Source organism: Letharia lupina, assembly GCF_014066315.1.
Source record: "Letharia lupina isolate WasteWater1 chromosome Unknown contig_11, whole genome shotgun sequence".
In the NCBI taxonomy this organism is placed as follows: Eukaryota; Fungi; Ascomycota; class Lecanoromycetes; order Lecanorales; family Parmeliaceae; genus Letharia; species Letharia lupina.
Window position 1 is genome coordinate 26,336 of NW_023502980.1, and position 27,153 is coordinate 53,488.

The 27,153-nt window shown below is 50.3% G+C and overlaps 6 protein-coding genes across 6 annotated transcripts; 1 reads left to right on the plus strand and 5 right to left on the minus strand.

Annotated features, from left to right (window-relative positions):
• Positions 1–1,929: 1,929 nt before the first annotated feature.
• On the minus strand, positions 1,930–4,952 carry HO133_000603 (uncharacterized protein; the record flags this gene model as incomplete). Its single annotated transcript, XM_037291542.1, has 3 exons — positions 1,930–3,223; positions 3,270–4,478; positions 4,528–4,952. 3 exons carry the CDS (start codon positions 4,950–4,952, stop codon positions 1,930–1,932), a joined length of 2,928 nt encoding a protein of 975 aa, XP_037151904.1.
• An 841-nt stretch (positions 4,953–5,793) lies between these two features.
• On the minus strand, positions 5,794–6,742 carry HO133_000604 (uncharacterized protein; the record flags this gene model as incomplete). Its single annotated transcript, XM_037291543.1, has 2 exons — positions 5,794–6,618; positions 6,671–6,742. The coding sequence occupies 2 exons, from the start codon at positions 6,740–6,742 to the stop codon at positions 5,794–5,796; spliced, it is 897 nt and encodes a 298-aa protein (XP_037151905.1).
• A 2,241-nt stretch (positions 6,743–8,983) lies between these two features.
• HO133_000605 (uncharacterized protein) lies at positions 8,984–14,877 on the minus strand (the record flags this gene model as incomplete). Its single annotated transcript, XM_037291544.1, has 4 exons — positions 8,984–10,062; positions 10,120–10,569; positions 10,632–13,495; positions 13,568–14,877. The coding sequence occupies 4 exons, from the start codon at positions 14,875–14,877 to the stop codon at positions 8,984–8,986; spliced, it is 5,703 nt and encodes a 1,900-aa protein (XP_037151906.1).
• Positions 14,878–16,336: 1,459 nt separating this feature from the next.
• Positions 16,337–21,100, minus strand: HO133_000606 (uncharacterized protein; the record flags this gene model as incomplete). The annotated part of the gene is made up of 3 exons (XM_037291545.1): positions 16,337–17,106; positions 17,182–19,319; positions 19,371–21,100. The coding sequence occupies 3 exons, from the start codon at positions 21,098–21,100 to the stop codon at positions 16,337–16,339; spliced, it is 4,638 nt and encodes a 1,545-aa protein (XP_037151907.1).
• A 762-nt stretch (positions 21,101–21,862) lies between these two features.
• HO133_000607 (uncharacterized protein) lies at positions 21,863–24,297 on the plus strand (the record flags this gene model as incomplete). Its single annotated transcript, XM_037291546.1, has 5 exons — positions 21,863–22,005; positions 22,139–22,349; positions 22,602–23,901; positions 23,962–24,107; positions 24,172–24,297. 5 exons carry the CDS (start codon positions 21,863–21,865, stop codon positions 24,295–24,297), a joined length of 1,926 nt encoding a protein of 641 aa, XP_037151908.1.
• Positions 24,298–25,400: 1,103 nt separating this feature from the next.
• Positions 25,401–26,595, minus strand: HO133_000608 (uncharacterized protein; the record flags this gene model as incomplete). The annotated part of the gene is made up of 3 exons (XM_037291547.1): positions 25,401–25,871; positions 25,925–26,013; positions 26,091–26,595. 3 exons carry the CDS (start codon positions 26,593–26,595, stop codon positions 25,401–25,403), a joined length of 1,065 nt encoding a protein of 354 aa, XP_037151909.1.
• Between the last annotated feature and the right edge of the window lie 558 nt (positions 26,596–27,153).

Here is a 27,153-nt window from a genome sequence, read left to right on the forward strand (position 1 = left end):
GGTATTCACACACTTGATGATATACAGTGTTCATACGTTGAAACATAGGTTTGGATCTAGGTCGAGTTGTGCGACCTCAGGGCATGGATTTGGGGTCTTACGGAAAAAAAATTAACTCGCATCGTATCGTTCTTCGTTCGCCATGAGGGATGCACAAAAGACATACCTTAATCGACAAGTGGCCACCGTTTGAACGTTAATAATTTATCTCGCTAGGCTGGCAGGTGGTGCTGCTGGTTACCGATAATAGCACCAGTGGCTTGATAACAGCAAAATGTCTTTCCTTTTTTACTCTTAGCCCTTTGTTTCTTGCAAACCTATTTCATCCGAAGTTCTCCCTTGCTTTTATCCACCCGACGTATATCTTTGCAAGTAGTGTTCGTCGAAACGGAGAAACCAGCCCGACAGAGAATGTCTGCCATGAACGGCGAATCTGGCCCTAGTCAGCCCAGAAGGAAGGCTGGAACCCCAACTTGAGTCTAGTGTTCAAGTGACTTGTCATGACTCGCCGCAAAACCTAAGATTACAGACTGACAAGGACTCACTAGGGTACTATTGACGATGATGCTCGTCACACATGATACATTGGATCACTGTGTCACACTGCGGTTGCCAAGATGCTGCAAAACATGTACGAGCTCGATTACCAAGCAGATGGCCAGATTGGAACAGCACCGGATCTTTCCACTCATGCCATAGTCTGGGATGTAGCGCAAGATCTTTACATCAAGGGCTTGAAAATTGAAGCCGCAGACGAATTCATATTGGGTCTCTCAAAATCCAATATATACTATAGGGAGACTTGCTTCACCTTGCCGTACTTCAAAAAACTCGTGACGAATTAGGGGAAATCCTGGGACGCGACATCCGATTCCATCAGCTTCCTCCGCAACCAAGTGTTGACGTAGATCCAGCAGAACATCCAGGAGGGGCTGAAGGAGAGGGTTCTCAATCCCGTGTCCTGGAGGCTACCTACCGCCTCATCTTCCGAGAAATCCCCCCAAAATCCGGACTTTTACGCGCTATTGAAGACCGAGCGAAGTACATGGAGCACCTCGACACGGTGAGTGGAGCCTAATCATTGTTTCGCACCTGTAACCCAGAAGTAATGCCTTCGATCATAGCTACTCAATAATACTTTTTTACAATCATTGGGGAAGGACATTGAAGCTTTAGTCAGCAACAGGGACCAAGTAGATGGGTTCATATTTGAGAAGATCATAGAGCACTTCTGGGTTGACTGAGGATGGAAATATGTTGGCTCATCAAACCAAAAGTACAGGGCAACGTGGAAACTACTGAAGCATGTGAGCTTTCCAGTAATGCTAAGTGAAGCAACAACCCATCATTTCCACCGAAAAATCCAAATACTATGTGATTGTCCCACTTATGAAAAGCACACACGGCACACAGAAACAAAGCACACATAGAATATGAACAAACGATTAGGCCGTCTCAACGCCAAGAATTACAGGTCTGAATAGAGGCCTGATAAGACGTCGTATTCCTGAAAACATCAACGTCATATACACAAAAAGGGGCCACACAGGATGTAAATAAATGATTGGGCCGTCTCACGTCGCGAATAGCAAGCCTATATAGAGGCCTGAACAGGCATCTTCTCGTACTCCAGCGTAAAAGAACTCCGGTGCCTATGGCAAAAACCTGGAGCGAGATGTCTATATGCAGGCGTGAGCGGGCGGGACAATGGTATACAATGGCTTTGGAAGAGTCGAATTCGAATGAGAAGCCATCTGCCGATAGAGATACGATATGTGTATAGCTCGCACTGAACGCGTATCTCCTGCTTTAAACACGGTGTATAAGCTGCTAAAACGGTACAGATTCTCAAAGGCTAGAAGAGCAACATGGTATTGTTCGTCAAAACGCCCATGAGAGCTGGGTCACCTCCGCCTAATCTGCTGTACCTTACTCACAATCCAGATCAATGATCTCAGGCCCAACATGCCCCGCTACCTTGTTCGCCCCTGTCTCAACCGCACCACTTGTTCCCTTCCCCTGCGCCAGATTGCCAAAAGGGCGTCTCTCACCGCTCTCTTCCCTACCATCCTGCATGATACCTCCGAACCCCACAACATCCTCCCATCCCTCCCCCAGCAACCCTCTCAACTTTTCAATTCCGATCTCCTCAACAGTCTTCCATGCAACCTCACATCTCTGCTTCCATTCCTTCATCGCATTCTCCCACTCCAACCCCGTCTTTTTCACAACGAGAGTGTATGGCGTCCGACGCTTTATGGTTTCCGTGCTGCAATAACTTTGTCTCAAGCGCTCTTCTATGTGATCGCGACGCTTGCCATTGAGCGAGAAGTGCACTTGGGCCCTTTGTTGATTATTAAGAAAGGCGTCGAGTTTTACACAGTCATCGCAATAGAGGCTACAGCCACGAGGTTGGCGCTCCAAGCCTGTAGGCTTTTGGGGGGCGGGTTGGACGTAGGTGTTGATGTAGGACGAGAGAACTGTGCGAAAGAGACGCCTATAGCTGTGAGGGTTTGCGATCTTGGATGCTCGTTCGACGGGCGGCGGAAGCTGTTTAATTAGTGGTAGAAGAACACGCTCGAAAGTCACGGTATTCGCGTTGGGAGCGTGCGAGATAATTTTCTCGGCGAGCTGATCGATTTCACGAGAGAGACCCAGCTTTTCACAGCTGTGGAATAGACTCGCCAGTTTCTCTGCGGTCATGGCTCTCGGGCTTTGGTCTTCCGCGGCCTGAGATACGTGCCCATTGTAATCGAAGCGCCTTCGTTTAGCGTACTCATTCAGCAGCTGTTCGTGTCCAACTTCTCGGTACTGAATTTGGAGGTCTGAAATCACATCGCCAAGAATGTCTTGGAAGAGGTTCTGGACGATCTCAAGGCGAAGCTTATCGGCCTCGCTGGCTCGAAAAAGCCCTGTTAGGAATGCAACAATGAATTCTATATCAGAGGTGTGTTTCTTGACCAGTGGAAGGACCACTTGAAACGTGTACTTTTCGCCATACTCTGTAGAGAATTGTATCAGGGTCTGAGCATCAGCCGCCGTCACGACGATCGTCTCACTCTCTGTCGCCGTCATGCTCATGGCCATTTCACGCTCAATGTCCTGCATGTTGTGCATAGTAGCAGCAGTGCTCCCCGTAGCCCCTCGGTAGCTGCTGATGAACAGCTCCACGGCCCTCATACGTTCGGAGATGTTGGGAATGCGGAGTATCGCCATTTTTATTCTTGCGGGAAGTTAGCAAAGTACCAGAGGATGTGATATTTATTTACCCATTCTGCCAAAGGCTTACATCACGATCAGTGAGACCTTTACCCAGCTTCGGAAAGAGGTCGATAGGCAGCATTCGCGATGCCACCCTCGCGACCTCTTCTAGTAGATCTGGCCTATTGAGCCTCAAAGTAGCCTCACCAACGAAAGCCAGCTCCTCGTCAGAAACACGTGAGAGACCCTTGATTTCGGATTCTTCCTTACGCCAACTGAAGCTGTAGGAATCCTCCACAGATCCTTTTCGCGGCTTTTGCGGCGTCTTCTTCGCATCGATAACCATCTCACAGAACTTCTTCAGTTCCTCTCGTGACGCAATGGACAACGCCTCATCTTGCATCTCACTTAGAAGCGTGGCTATATACTCTCTAACATTGATTTCCCTAGCAACTGACACAAAGTTAAGACGGCGAGTCCTGGGAAGTATCACAGCGCAAGTCCTGTGATAGAAATGCGTGGCAGTGCATCCCTCATTGCCAGTCAAGCCATCACATTCCTCCTCATCCGGTTCAATACCCGTGAAGTCGGCATTCTCGAGGATTTCTTCTTCTTCCAAATCGATATCCTCTGCTAATTGCTGGCCATCAGACTGGAAGACAGTCAGGAGTTTCCAATTTGATTCAAGTTCATTGAGAAATTCATGATAGTCCGCATCGTTTAGGTGATCTGCCCAATCGGGATCATCCTCGTTTTCGTCGACAGTTCCAGACTGACTGTACTCAAACTGCGCGAAGAAGAGACAGAAGCCTTGATCTTGACAAGCTTCCGACAAGTAGCGGGTTCGAAGTTGATCTTTTCCTTTGAGATGGTCGAGACAGATGTTGGCTTCGGAGTACTCATGCTCGAGTATGTACACCATCTTTTCGTAGACATAGTCAGAATGAGACTTGATCTCGCGATCTTGCTTGCTCCAAAGTGCCAAGACCTTGTCCAGGTTCTGCTTGTGATCGCTCAAGATTGAAGCTACTCGGCTCGAACCGGATGCTTGGTGTATCAAGTTGTACGTCAAGACGAGTCGATACCCAGACTCTACTTTCGACACAGAGTGATTCACGTCAGCGTACCAGGCAAGGTAAGCGCAGCCAAAATCACACAGACCCTGCGTTTCAAGGGTCTGCTCCTCGTCTCTGAGTTGAACAATGACACGGCCACCAGTATGCTCAGAAGGTAGTGCGATCACAAGAGTGGCGAACATCCCTGGGGCTTTTTCGGTACTGCTAGTGCTCAGTATAATCACAGATGTTGACAGGGTTGGCAGCATACTCTCTGTGTTTGTTGAAGAACGCACCTGGTTCATACAGCAGCAACTTGTGCAACTCAGCACGAATACTGGAAGCGCCATCAACGACGCCAAGTTCCTGAGCGACTTTCCCAACAACCTCGTGTAGTGTCGATGGCCAGGCGGGATTACGCAGCTCGAATTGGCTAGAATTCAGCTCCAATGTCTTGCGTACTGTCGGATCAACAAAGGTCTCACTGCCTTTGCCAAAAGGCGCCTCATGGCTTGCACGACTGAGGTCTGCAGCGTCTCGTTCAGAGAGTGGAAGCCCAACTTTTCCGATTCCCTTGACGAACAAGCCTGGATTACTGGCACCATTCAGTGGCCCAGAGGTTGCAAATTTGCCACTGTCGATAACCTGGAGATAGTTGCAGAGGTCCCCCTTGATGTCTAGCGAGTTACCAGCCATGTCAGAGCCAGCGACGCGTCGCAAGAACAGACAATTGGGTGAATCAATCAGAGCGAGTGCTATTGGTACGGTAGATTATGGGCAGAGACGGCCCCTAAGCAGACCAAAGTGAAAAGCAGCTTGCTGTATATACTTGAAGCGGTTGTGTGTAAGTGGCATGCGTGCACTCGCGTGGAAGACGCGACTTGCCTCGTGCTAAGCTCGCTAAACCCTTCTCGGATTAGCACTTTCCGCATATTCCCAACGCGACGGTTCGGATGCTGCCATCAATTGACTGATGTATCCAGCAATGTCCTCCAGGCCAGTAACGGCATCTACTCGTCTGCTACAACCTCGGTATATTATTACTTGCCTAGAGCGACATAGTATTCTAACCTATTTCCCTTTATCGTGTACATAATATCTTTCACCGCGAATTGAATCCTCAATTTCAACAGAGATATCAAATGTTGTGCTTGACATGATGCATTAGTCTTCAGGGGTTCTTATCACGACTATGAAGGCGTCAAACCCACGCTACGCGAATTGGCCTCCAGATCATCACGCCCACCACGTTCAGCCACCGTGTCTCATTTGAAGTTCTCATCATATCCTGTCTGCACTATCCTAAGAGAAAAGGTTCCCCTCGGGGATGCCTTTCAAGACCATCCGCCACGTCAACCACATCTATGCCATATCGAAAGCTCTCATCACGTTCGCTCTATCCAGTAAAGAAAAGAAAAATCTTTGAGGATCCGCCTCAAGTCCATCGATGTGTCGCAGCCACGCCGCATGGTTTTGTCCCACATCCACCACGTTCAGCCATCAGGTCGAATCACTTGGTCTTGGGCGTCTTGTGTGCCTAGGCGATCCCGGTCGCCTCGGTCTCGGTAGCGGTCTTGGACTTTTTAGCGGCCCCCGACTCGACGGACGTCGTGAAGGCTTGACAGCACGACAAGCTGGGATCGTTGGGGTTGCCAGGCTCCAACTGAACTTTGGCTCGTGAAGAGATCTTGAATCCGAAACCTGGACGCCCAAGATATTCATGGGATGGACGAATCTTGTACTGTCCAGCCTCCAGCCCTTCTTTCCCACACAGACAGTGTATATCGCGCCACCACCGGTAATAGTAGCCTTCCTCTGCCCTTGTCACCACGTTTCCATCGATGTCGACATCCCCCTCTGACTGGTAGGCTTTCGCGGCGAGACCGAGACCCACTCTCGTCGCGCGAACCATCCCATTCAAATCGAACTCCGCCGGCCAGGTTTCATGCAGTGTCTTTTGATCAAACAGAGTAAGAACCAAAGCGACTGCCAGATCATCAAGGCGGACGCCTTTTCCTGGAATATCCGTCGCTTCCTGGACGCCTGGATTCGAGTACAGTGTATAATTATCGTATTGGCGGAAGGACTTGAACGGTCCGTCGACGGATGCACCAGTGTTGCGTCTTTCGGGATCATACAATTCATAGCGGGCTGTGTTATACTGAAGATACCCGGGGGTAGGTGTTCGTGGCAATCCAATCTCGCGCTTGCGCTTCTTCGATGCAGACCCTGTGGGCATCTTCGACCCGTCTTCATAATCTTGTCGATGTTTTCCTTCACCGGTTGCTTTATTCTGGGTCATGCTCGGGTGCTCTGGAACCTCATCGGTGCGATCGTGCTGAAATGCGTTTTCCTCGACACCCTATAACCGTGTTATTACACATGATGAAAGAGAGGATGAATCGAGGTCGTACTGTGCCCCTCATGTTGTATGCACCATCTTTGCGATCGCCCATAGCCTCAATCATAGGCTCTGGCTCGGTCATGATGATTGAGTTGTGGGTGAAGAGGATGAGGTGACGCCAAAGTAGTAGGTGGGGAAACGTCTGTCAGAGATGAAAAAGAGAAATCGGTAGTCCAAGAGTTATTGTTGAAAGTTGAAAGTTTGAAGGCGGAAGCTGGGGGGTGGGGGGTGGGGCCTTTTGAATAGCTGGTGGTATGACTCGATGTGAAACGCAGTGTCATCAAAGGAGTAGATAGGAATGTGTCAGTCAATGCTAGAACAGAGGAATCATGTAGTCCAAAAAATGTTTTTGAAAACTGAAGTTTTTGAAGGCGGTCGGGCCGTGGGAAATGTTTTAAATAGCCGGCAATATGACTCGATATGAAAGTAGAGTGAAGTGCCTAGTTGAATTGTGAGCTTAGATGCCCAAATTTGAGGTTGGTTTAATTCAAATGTGAGCTTAGGTGTCCAAGCTTGAGTTTGATATAAACGTGAGCTTACTTGTTTGGATTTGAAAGGTTGAACTATAACGCTGCTGTCATGGACGAGATGAGGACGACTCTCAACGATCATTTGAAGCCACCTCCCCTTGGGGTCCAAAGTGCCTTTCTAGTTCCTTTACTTACTCCTTGGTAAGCCATAAGGTACAACGCGGCTAAGTTGATGTAGATGGCGCGAGGGCCGTCATAGCCATTATCGCTGTTTCTGTTCTTGTTGCTGTTGTTGTCATTGTTGTTATTGTTGCAGGCATTCACGTTAGCTCTAATCATTGCAAGCGAGTTTTTGATTTCGTTCTCCCTTTCTAAGATACTTCTCCGTCTCTAAAAGCCTTATTTCCTCTTTGACATCTATTACATCTATTCCTCTCACTCTGTGTAGCTAGTACGCCTTATTACCATTCATTATGTCAGCATCTTCAATGTATCTTGAGGCGTTATCGTCTATGGAGATGACGCGAGCCTGAAATATACCACCCAACATAGTTCCACACGTCCAACCTCGCCTTCCCTATTCTCTCCTCTCTCCATCTCGCCCAAGTAGCCCACATACTCGAGCTTCCAATCCTGAACAAAGAGCTCAAACAGCCAGCACCAACATAGTCGTGTCCCCTCCACGAGTCAAAACTAGCCTTTACCAAGAAATTATCACCGGGTCACCGCACATACCTAGAGACCCCCCAATCCCCCTCCTCCCCGAAAAACACATATCTAGTCCCCACCGACTTCAGATCGTGACCCACGGCCTCCGAATTGCCATCATCATCGCTCAAATCACACCCACCATCTCAAAGGCAGACTCGAACACCGTGCCCAGCTCTCGCCGCTCGCCGCTCAGGTTTTCCCCCGCACAGCCTGACCCGAACACCGAAGACCAAGAAAACCGAACGGATGCCCGCGCCCCGCCCGGCTCACCACCGCCTTGGCTTCGTGACTGGGGCAGTGCCTCGGCGTCAGAGAAACCCTGAGCGGTTTCGATCAAAAGGAGTAGATGCGCGGAAACCTATGTGTCAGATACATGACGGCAGACTGGGTCAGTAGCATGCACGCACACCTTTTGAGTAAAGAACTTGGATGTGACTCTTTCTCCTTTTTCGCGACGCTAATACCTTGCCTAGAACTTACTCGGTTACTCTTTACGCGGTGCCGTGGTGGCCTTGATTTGTGCATAAGCATGGGAAACCTAAACCCGAATGCAAGAAACCATGATGTCGATATTGAGCCATACACGCATTCAGTAGTCCTGGGAGATGTCGAAAACGGTGAATTCGATACTGAGGAGGAAAATGACCAGATCATGGGCGTCGTTGAGCCGCGGCACACACGGTCCACATCTACAACCCATTGGAGCAACGCATATTAGAAGCATTCCCTTCCGTCTCCCGCGTTCTGTTGATGGAAATATACTCACGGCATAAAGTACATGGTCTGGATCAATTCATGACATGAGTGCAAAAGGAGCAGGAAGAGGTTGCGTGAGGGTTCCGCAGTTTTGACGAGGACACTCGAATCAAATCGGGTGGCTCACGGCTTGCTGTCCGTACATCCCACAAGTCTTTCAAGTCCTGTGATACTGTAAGGAAAAGAAAGGCGATAGCGAAGGCTGCTTCAAACTCCCAGTATGCGGCCTCTAATGTAATGTCATTTCGGGCTTCCAGATAGATGAAACGAAGTAATCTGCCAAACATTCATGAGCTCAACATGTCATCCACCAAGCTTTACCTTGCATCGTGCATCACACCGTATTCCAATCAGGTCTAGCAGAAGGGTCCAACCATAACATGCCGTCAACTCCTCCACTCGACTTCCTTGTACGTGAGTAGCTTCGGACCCTCCAAGAACCTCCCAACAAGTAGCCACCTTCTAACCTCCGGGTGGTGTTTCGCAGCAAGAAGTGCGCTGTAACACTGCCCGTCTTTCTCATATGATGTCTTTGCACCTCTCGCGACAAGCAATCTGACTGCCGCAAGGCGACCGGTCGCGCAGGCCCCCATCAACGTAGTGCCATACTCGGATCCCTCGGTCTCAAGTTGGGCACCCACGTCAAGCAACAGGTTTATAGTATCAATTTTTGCCAGCACAGCTGCTGTGTATAGTGGTGTGGTTCCAAATAGATCGGGATGGTTCAAGAGCCTGGGCAGAAGGCCGGTCGGTAGTCGCCGTAATAGTTGTCTAACGTCAGTTGCGGAGTGATGAGCAACAGCTGTGCTCAAGATGTTGCATGTTCGAGACTCATAGGCTTCGACCGGGAGCGCCAGGTTCAACAACAAGGTCATTGGAAAGCTTGATCTGCGACTCATGGCTTGATCGAAGAATGATATACCCAATGTGTCCTTTGCACCTAAATTGTGCCCAGTCGGTGTGTTCAGCAGAAACACAAGCACATTCTTTGATCCAGAACCTGCAGCGAGGTGTAGAGCGTTTTGACCATAACTATTTCGTAGTTGGATGTCTGCACTACCTTGCAGTAATGCTCGAATTGAATCAAGTTGGTCGTTGAAAGCAGCAGCCATGCATGGACTTTCGAGTGTCAAATCCACGGCGTTCGGGTTTGCTCCTGAGTCAAGGAGGAGTTTTACCATGGCCGTCTGGCCATTAGATGCGGCATGATGCAATGGTGTCGCGTATTCCCCGTCCACGCAGTCAATAGACGCTCCGTAGTCCAACAACATCAGTACGACATCTGAATTTCCCTCGCTTGCGGCGATGTGTAGTGGCTTTGCTGTTAAGAGTGATTCGGGAAACGATTCACTAGGCTCAGCGTACCAAGACCAACGGAGCATATCGCCCTGCACCTGCATGTTGACCATCCGACCAAGATTTTCCTGCAACGTGCCAAGCCCATCGCGAGTGGTTCTTCCCTCTCCTGTGTTGGTTTTCTCGTTATCATACTAGAGGAGCCAATACGAGGATAAGTGCATACCTTGACTAGCGTGCTCTAACATCAGCTTGACACACTCAGTATTGTTTTCAAGTACAGCATAGTGTAGAAAATGTATCGGATCGTGATTAGCATACATCTCGCTCGGAGCTTTCTCAAGTAGCAATCGAAGCAGCTGCACGGAGCCCCGAGCTGCGGCGTAATGGAACGCAGTGAACCCTCGAGTTGGAAAAAATTCACATGTGCTACCTGCAGTTGGGGCTCCTTGGGAGACCAGGTACTCGGAGATGGCATGTTGATCTTTGTGGAGAGAGTAAAGAAGAGGTGTGCATCCCATGCACCACTTAAAACCAGATCGGAGATCCGCTCCATTCTCAACGAGGCGCGTGCAAAGTTTAAGGTCTCCTATATCTACAGCTATCTTCAATGCTTCCGATGCTCCGTGGGTTTTGCCTGGTCTCTGACTGTCTGTGTGAGTGTTTGGTTCCTCGTCTGCAGAAACACCGAATTAGATTATTCGCACAAGTTCCGTTGGGCAGATTCACAAGACCCACTTTGTTCATGAACATAGTCCATAATGATCTTTGCAAGGCTCTCGTGACCATATTTCCTCGCTACCAACTCGGGGTCCAGTCCAAGGCTGTTTGCCAGCCCCAAATCTGAACCATGTCCTATGAATTCAACAATGACTTCTTCATTACCCCATTTCGCAGCCCGATGAATTGCACTATTGCCAGACGCATCAACAACACTAGCGTCTGCCTTGTTCGACAACAAAAGAGACACATTTCGGGATGCTCGTGCCCGTACGGCCACACTCAACGGCGTTTCTCCACGGTGTGTGCAAGCGTCAATGTTCGACATGAGATCTTCGTTCAGCAAGTATTCGAGAACGCTGCTATCCTTGAATTGGGCGGCGATATGAAGCGCAGTGACATTCTTACGTCGGGAGCCCATGATTGTAGCAGTTGTCTTACTGTTCCAATCTATACCCGTTTCTCTCAATTGAACAAGAATATTTTTGTGATCATTGAAGCAAGCACAATGAACTGCGTTGAGCCCCGAATCATTGATGCACGGGTCGGCTTCGTGGAGTAGCAAGGTGCTTAAAAGAGCATCATTCCCACTTTCTGCTGCAGCCATGAGCGCAGTTCTACCGTTCGAAGAAGGAATGTTGCAGTCGAGACCAAGTTCCAGGAGACCCAAGACGATCTCATTCGCACTATTGAAAGGGTGTGTGCAAGCCAAGTATATCAGCTCAGAGCCCAACCGTAGGTCTGATGCGAGTCTAGGGTTCCCCAGCAGCTTCCTTAGCAGTGTTCGGCTAGCGGTAAAAAGGTGATCAAGTTGATCTGAAGACAAAGAATTATCCCTGATGATCCTCACGAGATCATGAAGGGGTGTGAATCCGTCATTGCGAGCTTTGTGGGGGTCCACACCGTATTCAAGCAGAACATGTACAATTTCTGGAAGCGTTTCGCTGTTCCCACTGATGGCATAATGCAGTGCATTCGACTCATCGAGGGTCACCGCACATGGATCAATAGTCTGTCCAGTGAGGAACTTAACACCTTCCAAGCTGCCAGACTTGGCAGCATAGTGTAGTGCAGAGCATCCATCTGAAGTCGTCTCGGTAAGGCTACTGCCGGCCCGGAGAAGTAAGCTCATGGCTTCTTTAGACCCATTCGCTGAAGCGCAGAGGAAAGCCGTCCTTCCATCATTCGCTTCGATCCCAGTCGTTAATGCTGAAACGACTGGCATACTCAGCAGAATGCTCAGTGCTTGAGCGTTGCCTCCTTGAGCAGCTAAATGCCCTACGGTCATGCCTTCTAAGTCCCGAAGACTAGTATCTGCATCCTGCTGCAAGAGAAACTGAAGACAACGAACCTCTTTTCCCTGGACGGAATGATGTAATGCGGTCCTTCCTAGGCTATCCGGTCTGCTCGAATTGGCTCCTCGATCCATCAATACTTGCGCAACCTCGAGCTGATCGGTCCTTGCTGCATGGTGAAGGGCTGTGAATCCCGTACCTTCATCTGCTGCATCAACATCAAGCTTCTGATTGTCCAGTAAGCGTGTTACGATCTCCACTTGCCCAAATTCAGCAGCAGTACGCAAGACATGCTCGTAGTGCGTGTTTTGACAGGGCAGATCATCATCCTCATGGATTAGGCGAGTCGCGTTGGACGAGGTCTTCGCTCTCAAAGCCAATTGAAGCAAACGACTGTGATTCTCTCGCAGCACGTTATCGTTGCTTGTATGTTCTACCAATTTGCAGATATCTTCAGATCGCGCATGGTTTTCAAGTATGTCCAGGCAGCCACTGTCAAGTAATACACCCCTATCAAGCAGCCTTTCGGCAAGATGCCATCGCCCAAAAATCAAGGCCATGAAGAGAGGTGACCGCTTCTCATCGTCCAGATCATAACAGCAATTTGGATCCGCCCCACACTCTAGAAGGAGGTCAACAGTGTCACCAGAGGTGTCATCGACAAAACCACCTGGTTCTCGATTCAATTGTTTCAATCTCCAGCACCAAGTTTCAGAACTCAAGATCGCGAAGTGAAGTGGTGTACCAAAACTAGTGTTTCGGTTGACGTCACATCCACTCCTGATAAGCCAGCTACACAATTTGGTGAGGGCATGCATGGCGGCGTAATGCAACGTGGTTACTTCAGCTAAGATTGAGCTGAATCTCATCGGTAAATCGTTATATTGAGACTCGTCTTCAAGATATTCTTCAGCCATATCGCGCATCCATGAGACTAACGTGTTCGGTTTAGAGGGACTGAACAGCTTCTGCAGCAATCGAAAAAGTTCAGGGTCATCCATGTTCTTGCGAGCAACGTGATACCATCCTTCACTAGCGTAGCGTCGAAATGGGCACTCATGACGACGCTCTACTACATCTTCGCCAAACTGACCGCCTTGGTCGAAGTCTTCAAAGTTCAGGTATGTCAGGCACACCTCTGTAAGTATGAGCTTGTCGCTTTCAGGATCGATTCGATACGCCCCAAATGAAATATCCCGTCTGGGATCAATTTGCTGGAGGAATTCTTGGACCGTAAAGTGAGCTAACTCCAGCGTGGAGCCATCCGCCGATTTTCGTACAAGGCTGCTGCACCAGTGCAAGATCTCGAACACGTCAGGTATAGCCTGAGAATTTCGCCTTGTACTGCCGAGGTCAATAGATACGGCTTCACACACAGCTTCGGTCGTAATTCTATTCCCGTTTGTAATCCAACGTAGCGTCCTTCGAACCAGCTTCTGCGTTTCTGGGTTACTTTGGTTCACCCGATTTAAGATCCTCTCATACGTCGAAGTCAGGTCGGGTGGCAACGATCCAAGTGCTACGCGGCGGGCGGCATCGTTCGGTAACTCACACAAGTAGTCCATCTGACAAGTAACCCAGCGAAACCTTGCTCAATTGCACTGTCAGTAAAATCCCAACATCCTATAACATGTGTGGGTCATGAAATGTAGCACATACATGCCTTCCGCACCTTCCACCAGCCTTTCCAAGATGTGTTCTTTGAGTGACTGATCCTTGATCCTGAGCCTTCTTTTACGCGTTCTGAGATCAATCTCAGCCCCAACGTAGAGCCTAAGATCGTTACTCCTGGCGGCAATCGAAACCTTTGTGTAATTTTCCAGACGCTCGCGAATTTCTATCTCGTCCCTGCTCAGAAATATTGTCTTGATGGTAGTATCCTCACCGTCATTGAGGGCGGTGAGAGCGTCAACCACTAAGGGCGCATTCGTCCCGCATTCGTCAAGTCCGTCGACAATGATCATAGCACAATCGAAGACTAATGTCATTTTCCTTACAAGACCCCACAAATGGTCCGAGTCATAAGCAAAATGCTGTTGATGCTCTGGGTTATGAGTCTCGTAGAATTGTCGAAGCTTCGCAAAGCTCTCCTCGTCCTGCTTAGCGAACTGCTGAGCCAAAGAACCTAGTATGTTCGACAAGTCTTGCTTGGCTGAATCTTTGTAGTCGCAGTAAAAAAACGCAACTGCGATGCTGGGGCTGCTCATTCGCAAGGCTTCCTCGATCACAGAGGAGGCCAAAACGGTCTTGCCTGCGCCTGGAATTCCGTAAAACCAAAGTCTGCCGTTTTTGGTTTCCCACCATTGTCTGAATTCTTGACCTTCTGTCAACCAAAGACCTGTGCCAGGGCTCCGCAGCTTTCGGCTCATGTCGTGATTGCTGCGAGAATCGACCTTCGCGAAAGATTTCAAGATTTCTTGTCTCTCGTTGTTGATGGCGATGCGCGTTTCAGCTTCGTGTCTCTCCTTGAGCTCGGTCCTCATTCCCTCAATTGTATCGAGAAATTGGTCTTGTCTGGATAGCGCCTTGAGGAGACCGGACATACAGTCAACGTTCAATGCTAGCCCCAATGTTGTCTTGTGACGCTCGATTTCTGTGATTAGGTCTTTGACCTCTGAAGATGTAAATGGCCATCTTAACTTTCTCTTAAGGGTCTCTAGTCGCTGACCGCCTAGCGAAGATGTGTCATCTCTATCCAAAATAGACTTCACATGTTCTAGCGTTTGATAGCATGAGTGGATGTGATGTACTCGTGTAGTTGATTCGAATGTCTCGTCTTCAAGCTGACGAGAGACCAGTTGCAGATTGCTGAGGATTCCGTAGAGGGCGCCTATCTCCGCAGACAAGGCTGATATCTCTTTCGGTGCTTTTTTGACAGCTTTCACGTACTTGTAGGTCCGACGAAAGACTATATCAGCGAGGGTAATCAGGCCAGAGATACTAGCGGAGACGGATAGAGGATCTGCCATCTTGCTAATGTGATGCTAAGTCAACGGGGGATAAAATGGAGAAGATGGAGAGCGAAAGATGAAGATATTCGAGAGCGGGGCTACGGAGCTGATGTGGCGCCTCTGCCTGCATGGACGGCGCTTTGACCGCGGGGCACAAGGCTGCGTTGTGAGGCTGTACCACTTGATTTGTCCAACATGGGTAAGTCATAGCAGAGGATTGCAACTACGAGCACGGCCAGAAATACCATGATGCATATTCTCAGCCTCTTAACAAAGCTTCTCAGGGCCTGAGTCACCAATCAATGCCATCCATTGCGGAAGGCTGAGTCCATCATTCCCCACCGCAGCTTCCAAGCCTTGTAGCGTCGTAGCTGCGCATCTGCAGGCGTACCAGCCGGCTTTTTTCGGCTCCTTGACAGCCTATCAACCCTTTGATCTGCTGCAGCCTCGCACAAATCTAGGCTGCAGCGTCTCCGCCAAGGACGCCGACAGCGAACCGTGTAGCACCGACATTACTGCTATGCGCCATGACATCCTCCTCATGATCAACACTCTCTCCTTCTGACGCACACAGCCCATAAGGAATGCTGTGGATGTGAGAAACAAGGAAGGAGCTCTCCAAGAACAAACTTTGCGATGACTTGATGCGCTAAGCTCGGATTGGCATCAGCTGCTCGTACGAGTATGTCTCGGCGCGGGAGAGCCTTTCTCCCGTCGGTTAGCGCACCCGGTCAAATGTCCCGAAGCCGGGGCCGACCCCATAGGGTCCAACAGGTGACAATTGGCGAAATCCTTTCCCACTATCGTCTCCGACCAACAATGGCCAACAATAGCCCACGACAAGCCATGCTACCAGAGTTGACTAGCTTAATCTATCGTAGCAACTACCCAACCATCGACTGCCAGTCCCAATCACTCTAAAACAAGACAACCGAGTCTCTCCCCTTCCCGACTCGTGCGCTCGACCTCCTTTCGCTCACTTCCACCTGCCGCTGCCAGTCGAACCCTCCCCTTTCACGCTCGTAGAAGTCCCACTTAGAACGCACCACTCTTAGTTGTACACACCACCTTCCGTCCGATACGCCACTCCAGTCGTACCGGATCACTTCCTGTAAGCCCGAATACGGCCGCTCCCCCAAGCCCATACAGTTTGCTCCCAGTGAGTCCCACCGCTAAACTTCAGGTCCCCGTACAAGTCCCGTCGAAGCCTCATTATCGGATCGTAGGGCTATTACCGTCCGGCAAGAATGCTTGGGGTGCCGAAAGCCGACTGGGGAATTCTCTTGTTTGATAGCTAGCCTAGGGGGTAGGTGTATGAGATATCAGTAGCCAAAGGGATACAAGAAAAGTCATAAATATGCTTTCCGCCTTAAGTGACGTGTATGTGAGCTAACATGAAACGCGACAATACTTCGAATTTCGCAGAAGTCCCGACAGCCATCCAGTCTACATTCAGCATGCCCCCCCGCCGCCTTCCTTATCGTCTCCTCGTGAAGAAATAATGCTCGAGATCGCAATCGTCCTCCCCAGCGAAAATCTCCATCTTCTGCTTCAACTGCCCTTTATCCTTATCCTTATCGATCACCTCTTCCGCATTGCTGGCGCCCCATCCCCCTAGATCTTTCTCCACGTCTACATAAAACCCGATGGGCGGGGAGACAGTGTCGGGGAGACCTTGAATGGTGTCGTGTTCGTTGGGAGCATCTTCAGGTGTGGTATTGTTCTTGTCGTCATCAGTGTCTGGATTACACGCCCAGCTTCCTATAATGATGAGCGCGTGGGTGGTGTTAGGTTGGGGTGGGTAGTAGTGCACTGAGCGAGAGCGAGCTGATTCGGGGAGGAGGATCGGGAGTCTGGGGACGGAGACGGCGTTGTATTCGGCAGTTGGAACATCCGGGGCTGGTGGGAATAGGTCGACGCGCACTACCGTGAGTTGGTTTGAATCGCTGCTGCTGGAGAGATAGACTTCCTTCTCAGCCCAGGTCACTTCGACAGGCATTCTGGTAGGGCAGAGAGAGGTGGTGCTTCCAAGAACGGTCTTGACGCGGTGGATGAGGGTTGGCGGGCTTCGGGTTGTTTTCCGGGTTGAAAGTCGGTGGGTGGAGATAAAGGCGGATAGGGCCAGATGCGGTTTGGTGCCAGCTTTTATTTCAGATCTGGATTGCTTCATTTGTTGCGCTTCAAGGGAGGCGATGTGCAGGTATTTGCAACAGGGGGAGAAGTGGAATTTCATAAAGACGTGGCGGGCTTGATGAATAAGTCAGTAAGCACGTCCATTGAAGCTCGGGCTTTCATAAGGTACGAGAGAATAGGAAGGCCTACTTTTGCGCGTTGTGGTTCTGGCTCTCCTGATGAAGTAAGACTTGCCCTCAAAGTCTGCGAATAGAACATCGCCTCCATAGAGCGGCCATACCACGAGCGGCTTTTTCGGATGGATCGCCGGCGGAGAATCGTAGAGCATGACAGGCAGCTGATGCGTAAAGGTGAAAATCTGGGTTGGTGGAGCGGTAGCAAGGTCATAAACTGTGAGTACGCCTTGTTGTACCTTGGCATCACGTTTCCTATCCTGTCTCGAATACGCCATACGCCTGACTAGCCTCTCTTCGTCATCGCTATCAAAGTGAAGGTCTTCCTCCTGATTGTTGTCGCTGCTCCAGTCAGATTCATAATCTCCGTCATAAGACTCTTCTTCAGATCCGCAGTCAAAATCAACGTCTCCACCGTCGCTGTCGGATTCATCGTATAATTGACCATAGCTATTGACAGCAGTGTCAGAAGCGGCGTCATCTTTTGGGGTCTCACTTTCCTCGTCGGTGTCTACATCCGCTTCGCTGGAATTGGAGCTAGACTCATCTGATGAGGTCAAGGGGTTGCCTAGCCCATCGATCTCGGTAGATCCCTCGCTCCAGCTCTCTTCGGCCGAATTCCATTCTGATATCTCTTCCGAAGAATTGGACGAGTCACTGTCATTCTCTTCCTTTTCGCTGGAATCTTTTCCTTTCGCAGGAGAGGTGTCCGAAGCGTGGTTGCTTTTAGAAGGTTCGCGCGAGCAATGCCGGCACTGTGTGGCGCTCAGATCCTTGCCAAAACTCTTGTCTGTGAGTGGGTTGCCTGTACTTTCGAGTGCTTTCACCGTCGGTTGGTCCGCTTTAGCCGCCGCACGACCACGAGGTTCCGTGCTCGCTGGCATCTTTCGTCTTGACGCTACAATTAGAAGCGAATCTCGGCTTGTGATGTCTTCAAAGCAGGCATTTGGATGTTCAAATACTATGTCCAAGCCATCAATTGCGTGGTACTCGCCTCCGCTGTTCACAGAAAACATCTGAGATCCGATCCGCAGAAAATGAAGGTCGGGGGTGAAGGATATTGATTTTAAGTCAGCATCGGCCCACCTTTTTTGATCGAGGCTTGCTGAGATAGTGGTATTAACTTCGAGTAGTGCGGGTACTTCTCGGTCAGGCAAGTTCCAAGTCTTGTGATGGAAGGTGAAGTCTGCTGCATCTGCGGGTTCACCTGACGGCTGGAATACAACAAGTTTGCTACCATTCTGAGATATGGCCTCATGATATGGCATTTTTCCTGATCCACCGTCGCCTTCATCGCACAACATGAAGCTGGTGTACCGGCCAGAGTTCCGCGAGAGGAAGTTTCGAGGACCTAGTGCGCCCCATAGACAGCGGTCGAGCTCCCCTGCAAGCTGCTTTACGGCCGAATGAGGGTAGCAGCGCGGTTCCTCGCAATTTGCGCAGTCGAGCAGATTGTGCCATTCGCTTATGTAGCTTCGATAGTTCTTGGCGAACTGGGAGTAGCCGTCCGAGTCGTGGCTTGCGAACCATTTTGGGAAGACACGCTTGGTGAACTTGTGATTGGGAGAGCAGCAACTGGTAGTATAGAGGTCAAAATGGCCCTGGACGAAAAGGCTTTGAAGTTGGATCGTCGATTGGAAGTTCGAGGATGTGAGGAAGTCTTCAATCTTTTGACGAAGCTCCGGTGTCTCTTCGACGTGGTCAAAATGCTTGTCCCAGTACTTCGCGGAATAGGTAACCAGATGATGGTCTTTTATGTTATCTTTGAAGGTCGTCAACCATTGTCCCGCATCTCTCGTCAGAAGTTGCGCATATTTGTTCTGCGATAAGTAGAGAAGACATGCGTTAGCGATTGTGAGCTCAGATATTGAGTGTATGGTGGGGCTTGGCGATTCTTGCTGGAAGATGCTCTGATTGCGTATCAGGAAGTCCCTGACTGTGCTGTGGAAGAGAAAGCAGAAACGCTCTCCTTGGTTCTCAGGGTCTGATTGCGTTTCAATGAGTGGTGCAAAAATCTTCTCGACAGCTTGTCGCCAGGGAATGTTGCGATTCTGCAATGACCTAGGATTCTCTGAAGAAATTATGCCGATAGCTTCTCTTAATTCGGTCAACCGAAGACGCCGCCTAGCGAACGTAATCAAGGAGAAGATTTTGCTAAACTAGTAAGCACGTTGAGAGAAAACCCAAACAGAAAAAGAGTCTAACCTGGCCAGCTCCCGCTCCCGCTTTTCATATCGAGCAATGATACGTCTGTAGTACGCATCGAGATCTTTTGGCAGACCTTCCTTGATGAACAGCTCCATCTCGTCGAAGCTGCTCACCTCGTTCTCGATGGTCTTCAGCATCAGAGTTGCCCAAAGGAAATTTCCATCGGCACGTTGCTTCAGCTCGCTCAGTATCCACGTTCGGGTATCCTGGTCTACCTCGGGATTGCAGATTCCTGGTACCTTTAGGGAAATGTGCTCGTCGACTGCGACCCTGATTTGCTCTTTAACATTCAGAACCAGATGACTCTCTAGGTATTGCCGGATGATAGGCCTGTCTTGGGAACTATACCAGACTCGTACGGTCTTTGCCGAAGTCTCCGCTAAAAGATTGACAAACTCCACGATCTTACTAGCTTCTTTCCATCTAGCCACAGTGCACTCCTCATCTAGGCCATCGAGGAAGATGTAGACTTTAGGGAGCTTACCAACGAGAATCCGCATGAACTCGAACACGTTGATCAAATCGGCACTACTCTTTTGGGACGTTATTTGTAAATCTTCCGGAACATCTTGATTCAGGAGCCAGTAACGTTCGAAAAGTTGAGTGGCCAGGTTTCGGGCGGTGACGATGGCTGTATGCTCGTTGTCGAATTCATAGAAATGAAGACACTGAGCTTGGGTGTCGCCCAGATTTCTTACGTATTCGATGGCATGGGAACACAACACGCTCTTGCCGGAACCAGGCCCGGCAAATAGCCAAAGAATTGGCTTAGAAGATGTCCCTTTGACCCAGTCTTGGAAGTGCGAGTCCTCGAAGAGCCACTCACATGTCGGAGATCCGGTTGCGTGCCGGTTGACATCGAGGTTATTGCGGTGCCTATGTAAGGTGGATTCGTTGATGGTTTGACCGCCAAGCCAGGACCGAATGCGGTCACTCTGCATTTGCCTTCTCCAAGCAGACCCATCATCTCGCTCTTTTCTATTTTCGCATCTCTCAAGGCTAGCCTCCATGCGTTCTGTCCCGGCGTACTGCCCTTCTATTATCGCCGCAACCTTGTCAATCTGGTCGGCATCCTCTTTCAAGTCATCGACAATGTCCTGCAATTTCTTTATACTGAAAGATGTAGATGCTCGCAACAAGGCATTGAGACCGCACCGGCTGCACTCCTTATCCACTCTGGACCAGAACCTGAAGACATTCTTATACGAGCTGAACAAGAGCTCCTGCATGTCCAGAGACTGGCCGTAGAGCTCATCGTATAAAGTTAATCGCCGCAGCTGCGCTGATAGGGACAGCACTTCGGCCTTGATCTTGTCGATGAGGTCAATGAAGCGACTCAAACCATCGATCGCGACCTTCAAAACACCCCAGAGGACGCATCCCGGTGTCGGATCGGCCTGCGACAGGGTGTCGACGACGCCGTAATAGTCCTTCAGTACCGCGACAACCGGGCCTAGAACTCTCTTCATGATTTTTATGGACGGCTTCTGGGCATGTCTCGTCTCTATTTGGCGAAGAGATTCCTGTATGTCTTCCGGCGTTGGTGGGTTATTGAGATCAAGACGAGCCAGTATTGACCTCTTGCTCTTCTTTTCCGGTAGATTGCGAATGTACTCGTAAAAAGCATGCTCGAAACCCGATGGGGTCCTACCGTTTGACTGATTAGTATAATCGATTGCCTCTTCAAGGAAGTGAGCCGGATACCTTAGCTCTTTCGTGGCACCCATGCTTGGTAGCTATTGGACTGTTACGGGGAAAATGTTGAAGCAGTCCTCAGATAGCCTTCTTGAAGAGCACCAAGGGTTACTCAAATATATTTCTTTCCATTCGGCTTGGGCAGTGTGGAAGCGAGCTTGATACTCATATTGGGCGAGTTACGGGTGACAAGCCACACAGAAGCAGCGGTGAGGTTATTCTTCTAGTGTCAAGGCAACGAGCTGAGATAAACTGGAAAGTAAGTGGGCATTTGATATTTCGACCGGGCGTGCTGATTGGTCAGAAGGGCAAAATCCGCCGGGGGCTGAGCAAACTTTATTTGTAGGCAAACACTCAGCTAAGCACGACACCGCCATGTTTAGTGAACGCTCAAGCGCCTCTATATTGGCCTACTTTATATTGGTCGCCTGATAGTCAATATTTTAAAAGCCGTTCTAACTCCATCTAGACATATAAGCTGCGCGCGAGCCGCAGCTGAGCAGCGGAAAAAAGCAAGCGCACCTCGGGAGTAACTCGCCAGCTGAATGATATTAACGGCGGACGGCGGACCTCAGCCACACGGTCGGTAAGGGTCTGCGCATAAGCTCGCATTGGCTTTTCCCAGCTGATATACTTTAACATCGTTCGCCGTCCAAAGCTTCCATACTCTCCCAATATTGCTCCAGTGTCCGACTGCTAAGAAGAGCGACAATATTGTCGCTCAGAGCCTAGCACCCGAGGGGGCCTTCCGCGAATAACTCGACACGAGAGAAGGGCAATCCCGCTTTGCAGCCATGGGTGAGATCGCAGTCGACGGCGGCGAAAAGGATGTCAAGAAAGAGGTGCAAGTGAGTGTGACAAGTGTGAAGGAAGATGAGAAGGACAAGGCAGAGTCAGGGAAGCCAGTTCCAAACCGCATCTTGCGATACGCCGAAGTGTGAGTCTGGTTCGCTCGCGATTCGGGTTACACGTCCCTGGAATTCTACTGACATCTTGCTTCATAGATTCGATTTGTAAGCTTCTCTGGAGACTTTGCCAGGAAATCGTGCCCCCAATACTGACCCCATCAGGCGCACATACACCACAAAGCTTGTCAAGTCCGGCAAACCAGACAAGAAGCTCGACAGGAAGAAGCCCGTCTTGGTCGAAAGACGCATTATCAACCACAAAGGCCAGCATACCCACACCGAGGTCGATGTCAAAAGCCCAGCCCTACGTGATGTTCTTATCGAGATGAACAAAGATGTGGAGGGTCTATCGCTCCTGAAGGAGCCTCCATTTGTAAGTCACTCTGTATCTTGACGAGCTGGATTGCCACTTCTCCGGGCAAGTTGCCTGTCAGCCGTCATGGAATGCTGCAGCTATCGACACGGGAACTTGCAATACATGCAAGTAGGGTAGCAAATGCACCAGGATCGTCCATTCAATCCAACAACTTCTATGTTTTGGAGAATCGAAAGCTGGCTTTCTAGGCTACTGTACCTACTGAAGTAGAATCTCCTTACTTTGCTAATATTTCTGCGGAACATCTAGGCTGATCCAAGCCTCTTCTTCCATTCTCGATTCGCCCTGAAAGACCGGCTATCACTCGAAGAAAAAAACGAATCTGCGGATTTATCCCTCGTCGCTGACCTCTCTGTTGCCCTGCAGTACGTTGAAGAGCAGCACGGAAGCAGCATCGCCAGCTTGGGAAATATGCTGCCCGCCAACGAGGTCACGTGGTCACTACTCTGGGCTCTATTTACGCCCAATTGCATGATGTACCATTTCCACCAATACACCGAACAACCTCAGGTATTATTGATGCGTCGTATCCGACAGCGTTTCCGAAAAGATGGCACACCCTACTGGCATGTCATGTGCGACATGATCGCAGACGACGGGCTCAAATTCGGATATACCAAAGATCTTGGCATAGCCAGCCGACCCGATCTCCACTCCGACTTGGAGATCGACCAGTACGATGGCGCGAGAAGAATCCAGGATCTCATCGTATATCCTCTGGAATATGCGCCGAACCCGGGGCAAATCCGGAAAGAGGTGACTGAACGAGGCAAGAAGTACGCACGTATGATTGGCAACACATATTGGGAGACCAGCGGGCCGGCCATGCGAGAAACCATGAACGACCGCTACGAGGTAAACCGCTTCAAATTCAGCACCCACGGCCGCGCAATGATCGACACTGCCTCCTTCCGCACGTACAACCCAAACTGGGCTTGCATTCCAACCGTGCAGTCGACGCTCGACAGAACGCAACTCTCAGACGACCAACATCTTATCTGTGCGCCTTTCGTGGGTGGCTTTGGGTTCGGTGACAAGAAATGGGGCGGATTCCCCGTCTCTCGCTTGCAAGAAGTCGTCTGGAGCGACGAGCCATTCCATTCGCTCGTCATTGGTGCGAAGCAGAAGACTCTAATCCATTCGCTTGTCAAGCAGCATTCCTCCAAAGGTACCGGCTACGACGACGTCATTCAAGGGAAAGGTCTCGGTCTCATCGGTCTCCTGAGTGGTCGTCCTGGATGTGGTAAGACCTTGACGGCAGAAGCTGTGGCGGAAGTCACCAAAAGGCCATTGTATGCCGTTAGCGCTGGCGAACTGGGCACTGATGTGGAAAAGGTGGACAAGCAATTGACCCTGATCCTAGAATTATCGCATCGATGGTCCGCTGTGCTACTATTAGACGAAGCGGACGTATTTCTCCAGGAGCGCGACACCAAAGATGTGGCTCGAAATGCTCTAGTCTCGATTTTCTTACGGCAACTGGAGTACTTTCAAGGGATATTGATTCTCACCACCAATCGCATTGGGGACTGCGATCCGGCTTTCGAGAGTGAGTACCTTCCGTTGCACTTTCGGCAACCATTGTGGACTGACAGCGACGCTCATCCAGGTCGGATCCACTTCTCCATCCACTACCCGGACCTCGACGTCGCCGCGCGGCGGACCATCTGGAAAATGTTCATCGAGCGAGCCGACGGGCTTATCACCGACCCGGAGGTATCGAAGCTCGGCGAACACGTCATGAATGGGCGCCAAGTACGTTACCCTTTATCGCCGCCGAGCATCCCCACCAAAGATAGACACTGACCATGCTCAACAGATCAAACACGCCGTCGGGAGCGCGCGAAGCATTGCGCGCGAGCAGAACCAACGATTAGACCTCAAGCACATAGACTCCGTGCTCGAGGTCGTCGAGGCATGGAACGTGGCCAAAGCGCTGAAATAGAAGCCAGAAGTAGCAGTCAGTAGAACAATGCGTTACGGTATCATCTCGTCGTGCAAGATTGCGCCTGTAGTCACCTTGCTCCATCACCGTTCGATACATAGGCCTCGAGCCCGGTCACCGTTGCTCAAGAAGCCCTGTGCCACCCTGCAAAACCGCCACCCATGCCCGTAGGACCGACCGTAGAAGACTCCCACCTCGCTGTACATAGTGCAAAAAAGTTTAAGAATTCAATGCTTCCATGAGTTTCCAGCCAGCTGCATAAGCTCATGATCCCGGGACCAGAAAACACAAGCCAACGTACCTCATCCAACCCCATCTCTTAACGCACCATGACAATTTCCCAACGATGAAACATCCTGCCTGCCTGCCTCCCTCTCTCTCCTGAACAAAATCTCACACCGACCTCCCAACCCCGCCTGGCGCGAACCAAGCGAAGCCGAGTCGCGAAAACCATTCCGTCGAGGCGGCGTCATTGGGTCGTCGATGCATCGAAGCACGATTTACAAAATGAAGACCGCAGGTGCAGCAATTGGCCGGAGTACATACAACGGGAGCCACGGATGTTGAGTTCGCCAGGAAGCAGGACGCACAGAAGTCAGGATCGGAGCCTGGACGTCCTCTCTCCGACTCGTAGATACTGTGGCCACGATCGCATCCCTATCGGTGGGGTGGCGACGAGAGTACGTAGAACTCGTGACTCACAACCTGAGCGATTGGGCAAAGAGGGAGCGGTGGATACGCCCGTGGCGACCCCGGTGCGCCTCGCTGATGCACGCGTGTATGTTGGCCAAAACATGGGGATTGGGACAGAAGTCACGCTTGGTGGGAAGAGCGATGCGTTGCCGGAGACATCTTGCGCGCAGCCAGAGAAAAGCTAGGGACGAGCAGGCGGTGAAGCGATAGGCTCGAGGAGAAGACGGGGACGGGAAGTAATGGCAGAAAGTGGTGATTGCTGAAGCATGCTCCATGATCGTTTGATCGTGGTTGCGCGATGATACAGGTGGTCTGAATTGTATACATAGTCCGTATGGGACGGGACATGCTCATCGGAGCACGGGCGAGGCTATATGTGCCTCAACAGCTGAGACTAATGATCCCGCATTTTAACCCCAGCTCTCCACACGGACGTGGCTCCTCTTCACGTATCCCGAGCGCGTGACCAGAGAACGCGTGGCCATGCTGTAACACTCATCCTCGACCGGCCCATCACAGAGCGGCCAGTGTTCCCTCGTTCCCATATCGCAGAACACGTTCTCCGCATACGAGACAAAGTCCGGACCGTAAGAGTGGTCATTCTCGCAAAGTTGACGGGCGCTATGCCGCCCGTGGACACTCGTGATGAGACGGCCATCGAATTTTGAGGAGCGTCGAGGCGGTAGACTGCGCTTCTTGCGAGGCATGGAGTCTGCGTCTTTGGCATACCAGAAGTGTATCCTTCCCGGGTCAGGTAGTCCGTCGAATTCGTAATCATCGTGGTAAAGTTCGTAGCTGAATTTGCGGCGGAAGAGCATGGCGGGTTCCCGACAGTAGAAACCGGGGTCGGTGTTGTAGTCTTCAGTAAAGTTGGTGAAGGCCTATGACAAGAGGTCAACGCTTGTCTGAAGTATTAGGACAGGGAACGAGGTACCTCCATGTGAATCTGCATTGCCGCTGCTTCAATGTGTTCGAGCTTGTCGCTACCGTCGCTACCGGCATCTCGATTCAGCCAGGTGCAGTCTAAAATGTGTAAGCTTCTGGTGTAACTTCCAGACTTGTCTAAGGACGTCCACAGGTTTTCCAGTTACAATACTTACATGGGCGGTGATCATTGTCTCCGACAACAATATTCGAATAGTAATATCGCTTCCCGCAAGCTTGGCCCATGTCTCCCAACCATCCTCTCGGCGTTCCATCTCCCCAGACTTGAGAAATATAGGCAATACAGATACCATCGTTATGGCCTAGCAGTTGCAGATACGTTGCCTGTCTGCCCGGGCCCTTCTTCTGCGAAACCCAGATATCAGCATATCCACCAGACCCGATAGACCCGAACCCTCGACTCCAATCCGAGGCGCCAATGTAACTTTTGTTTTCGTCGAAAGCGACGACGGCTGGTATGGGTCCATCAGCCTCCGTGAGCCCTTCGACGCCGTTGAGTCCTACTACGACGCGTACCATTGAGTCTTGGGCTTGCTGCTGTCGATCGACCATGTGGATCTCTTTGTTGGGAAACTCATTGGGAAGGAAGCCAGTGAAGCCTACCATTGAGCCGAATACGCCAAGGACGGTAAGAATGGCCTTGCCGGCTGGGTTAGCCATGTTGAGCGATCTGACCTGTAAAGTGGCTACTATAATAGTAGAGAAGAGTATTTAGTGAGCTCAGTGATTCCACCGTGCTGCAAATTTCTGAACAGGTTTTATGAGTCGACGAGATAATGCACTTTTCGTTCAAACATCAATAAAATATTGCTCGTATTTTATGGCCAAGTCTTGCAAGAAAGCCGTTCTTTGTACCAGGTGAAGGGTGAAACTATCGCGAACAAGCTTTGCAGTGACTCAAGTAATCCTCAATTTTCCGTTCTCTATTCAGACTCTAAAAAAAACAGGCAGGTTGCCAATAGCGGCAATGTGAGTCGGGACAGCAGAAAACCCCAACCCCCCGTTCTGAGAACTTTTGAGGCTGCCAATGGTAGGGATGAATCAGAGCAGAATTGGGAATCAATCCTCCGAGAACGTGCATGGTGTCATCGGTACTATATCAGCACTCACATAATCAATAGACCATTGGCGTAATCCTACTGTACGTGTGATCGGGCGAATTACTAATTCATACCCCAAAAGTATGGATCCTTACCGAATCATACCCCTAATTACCGA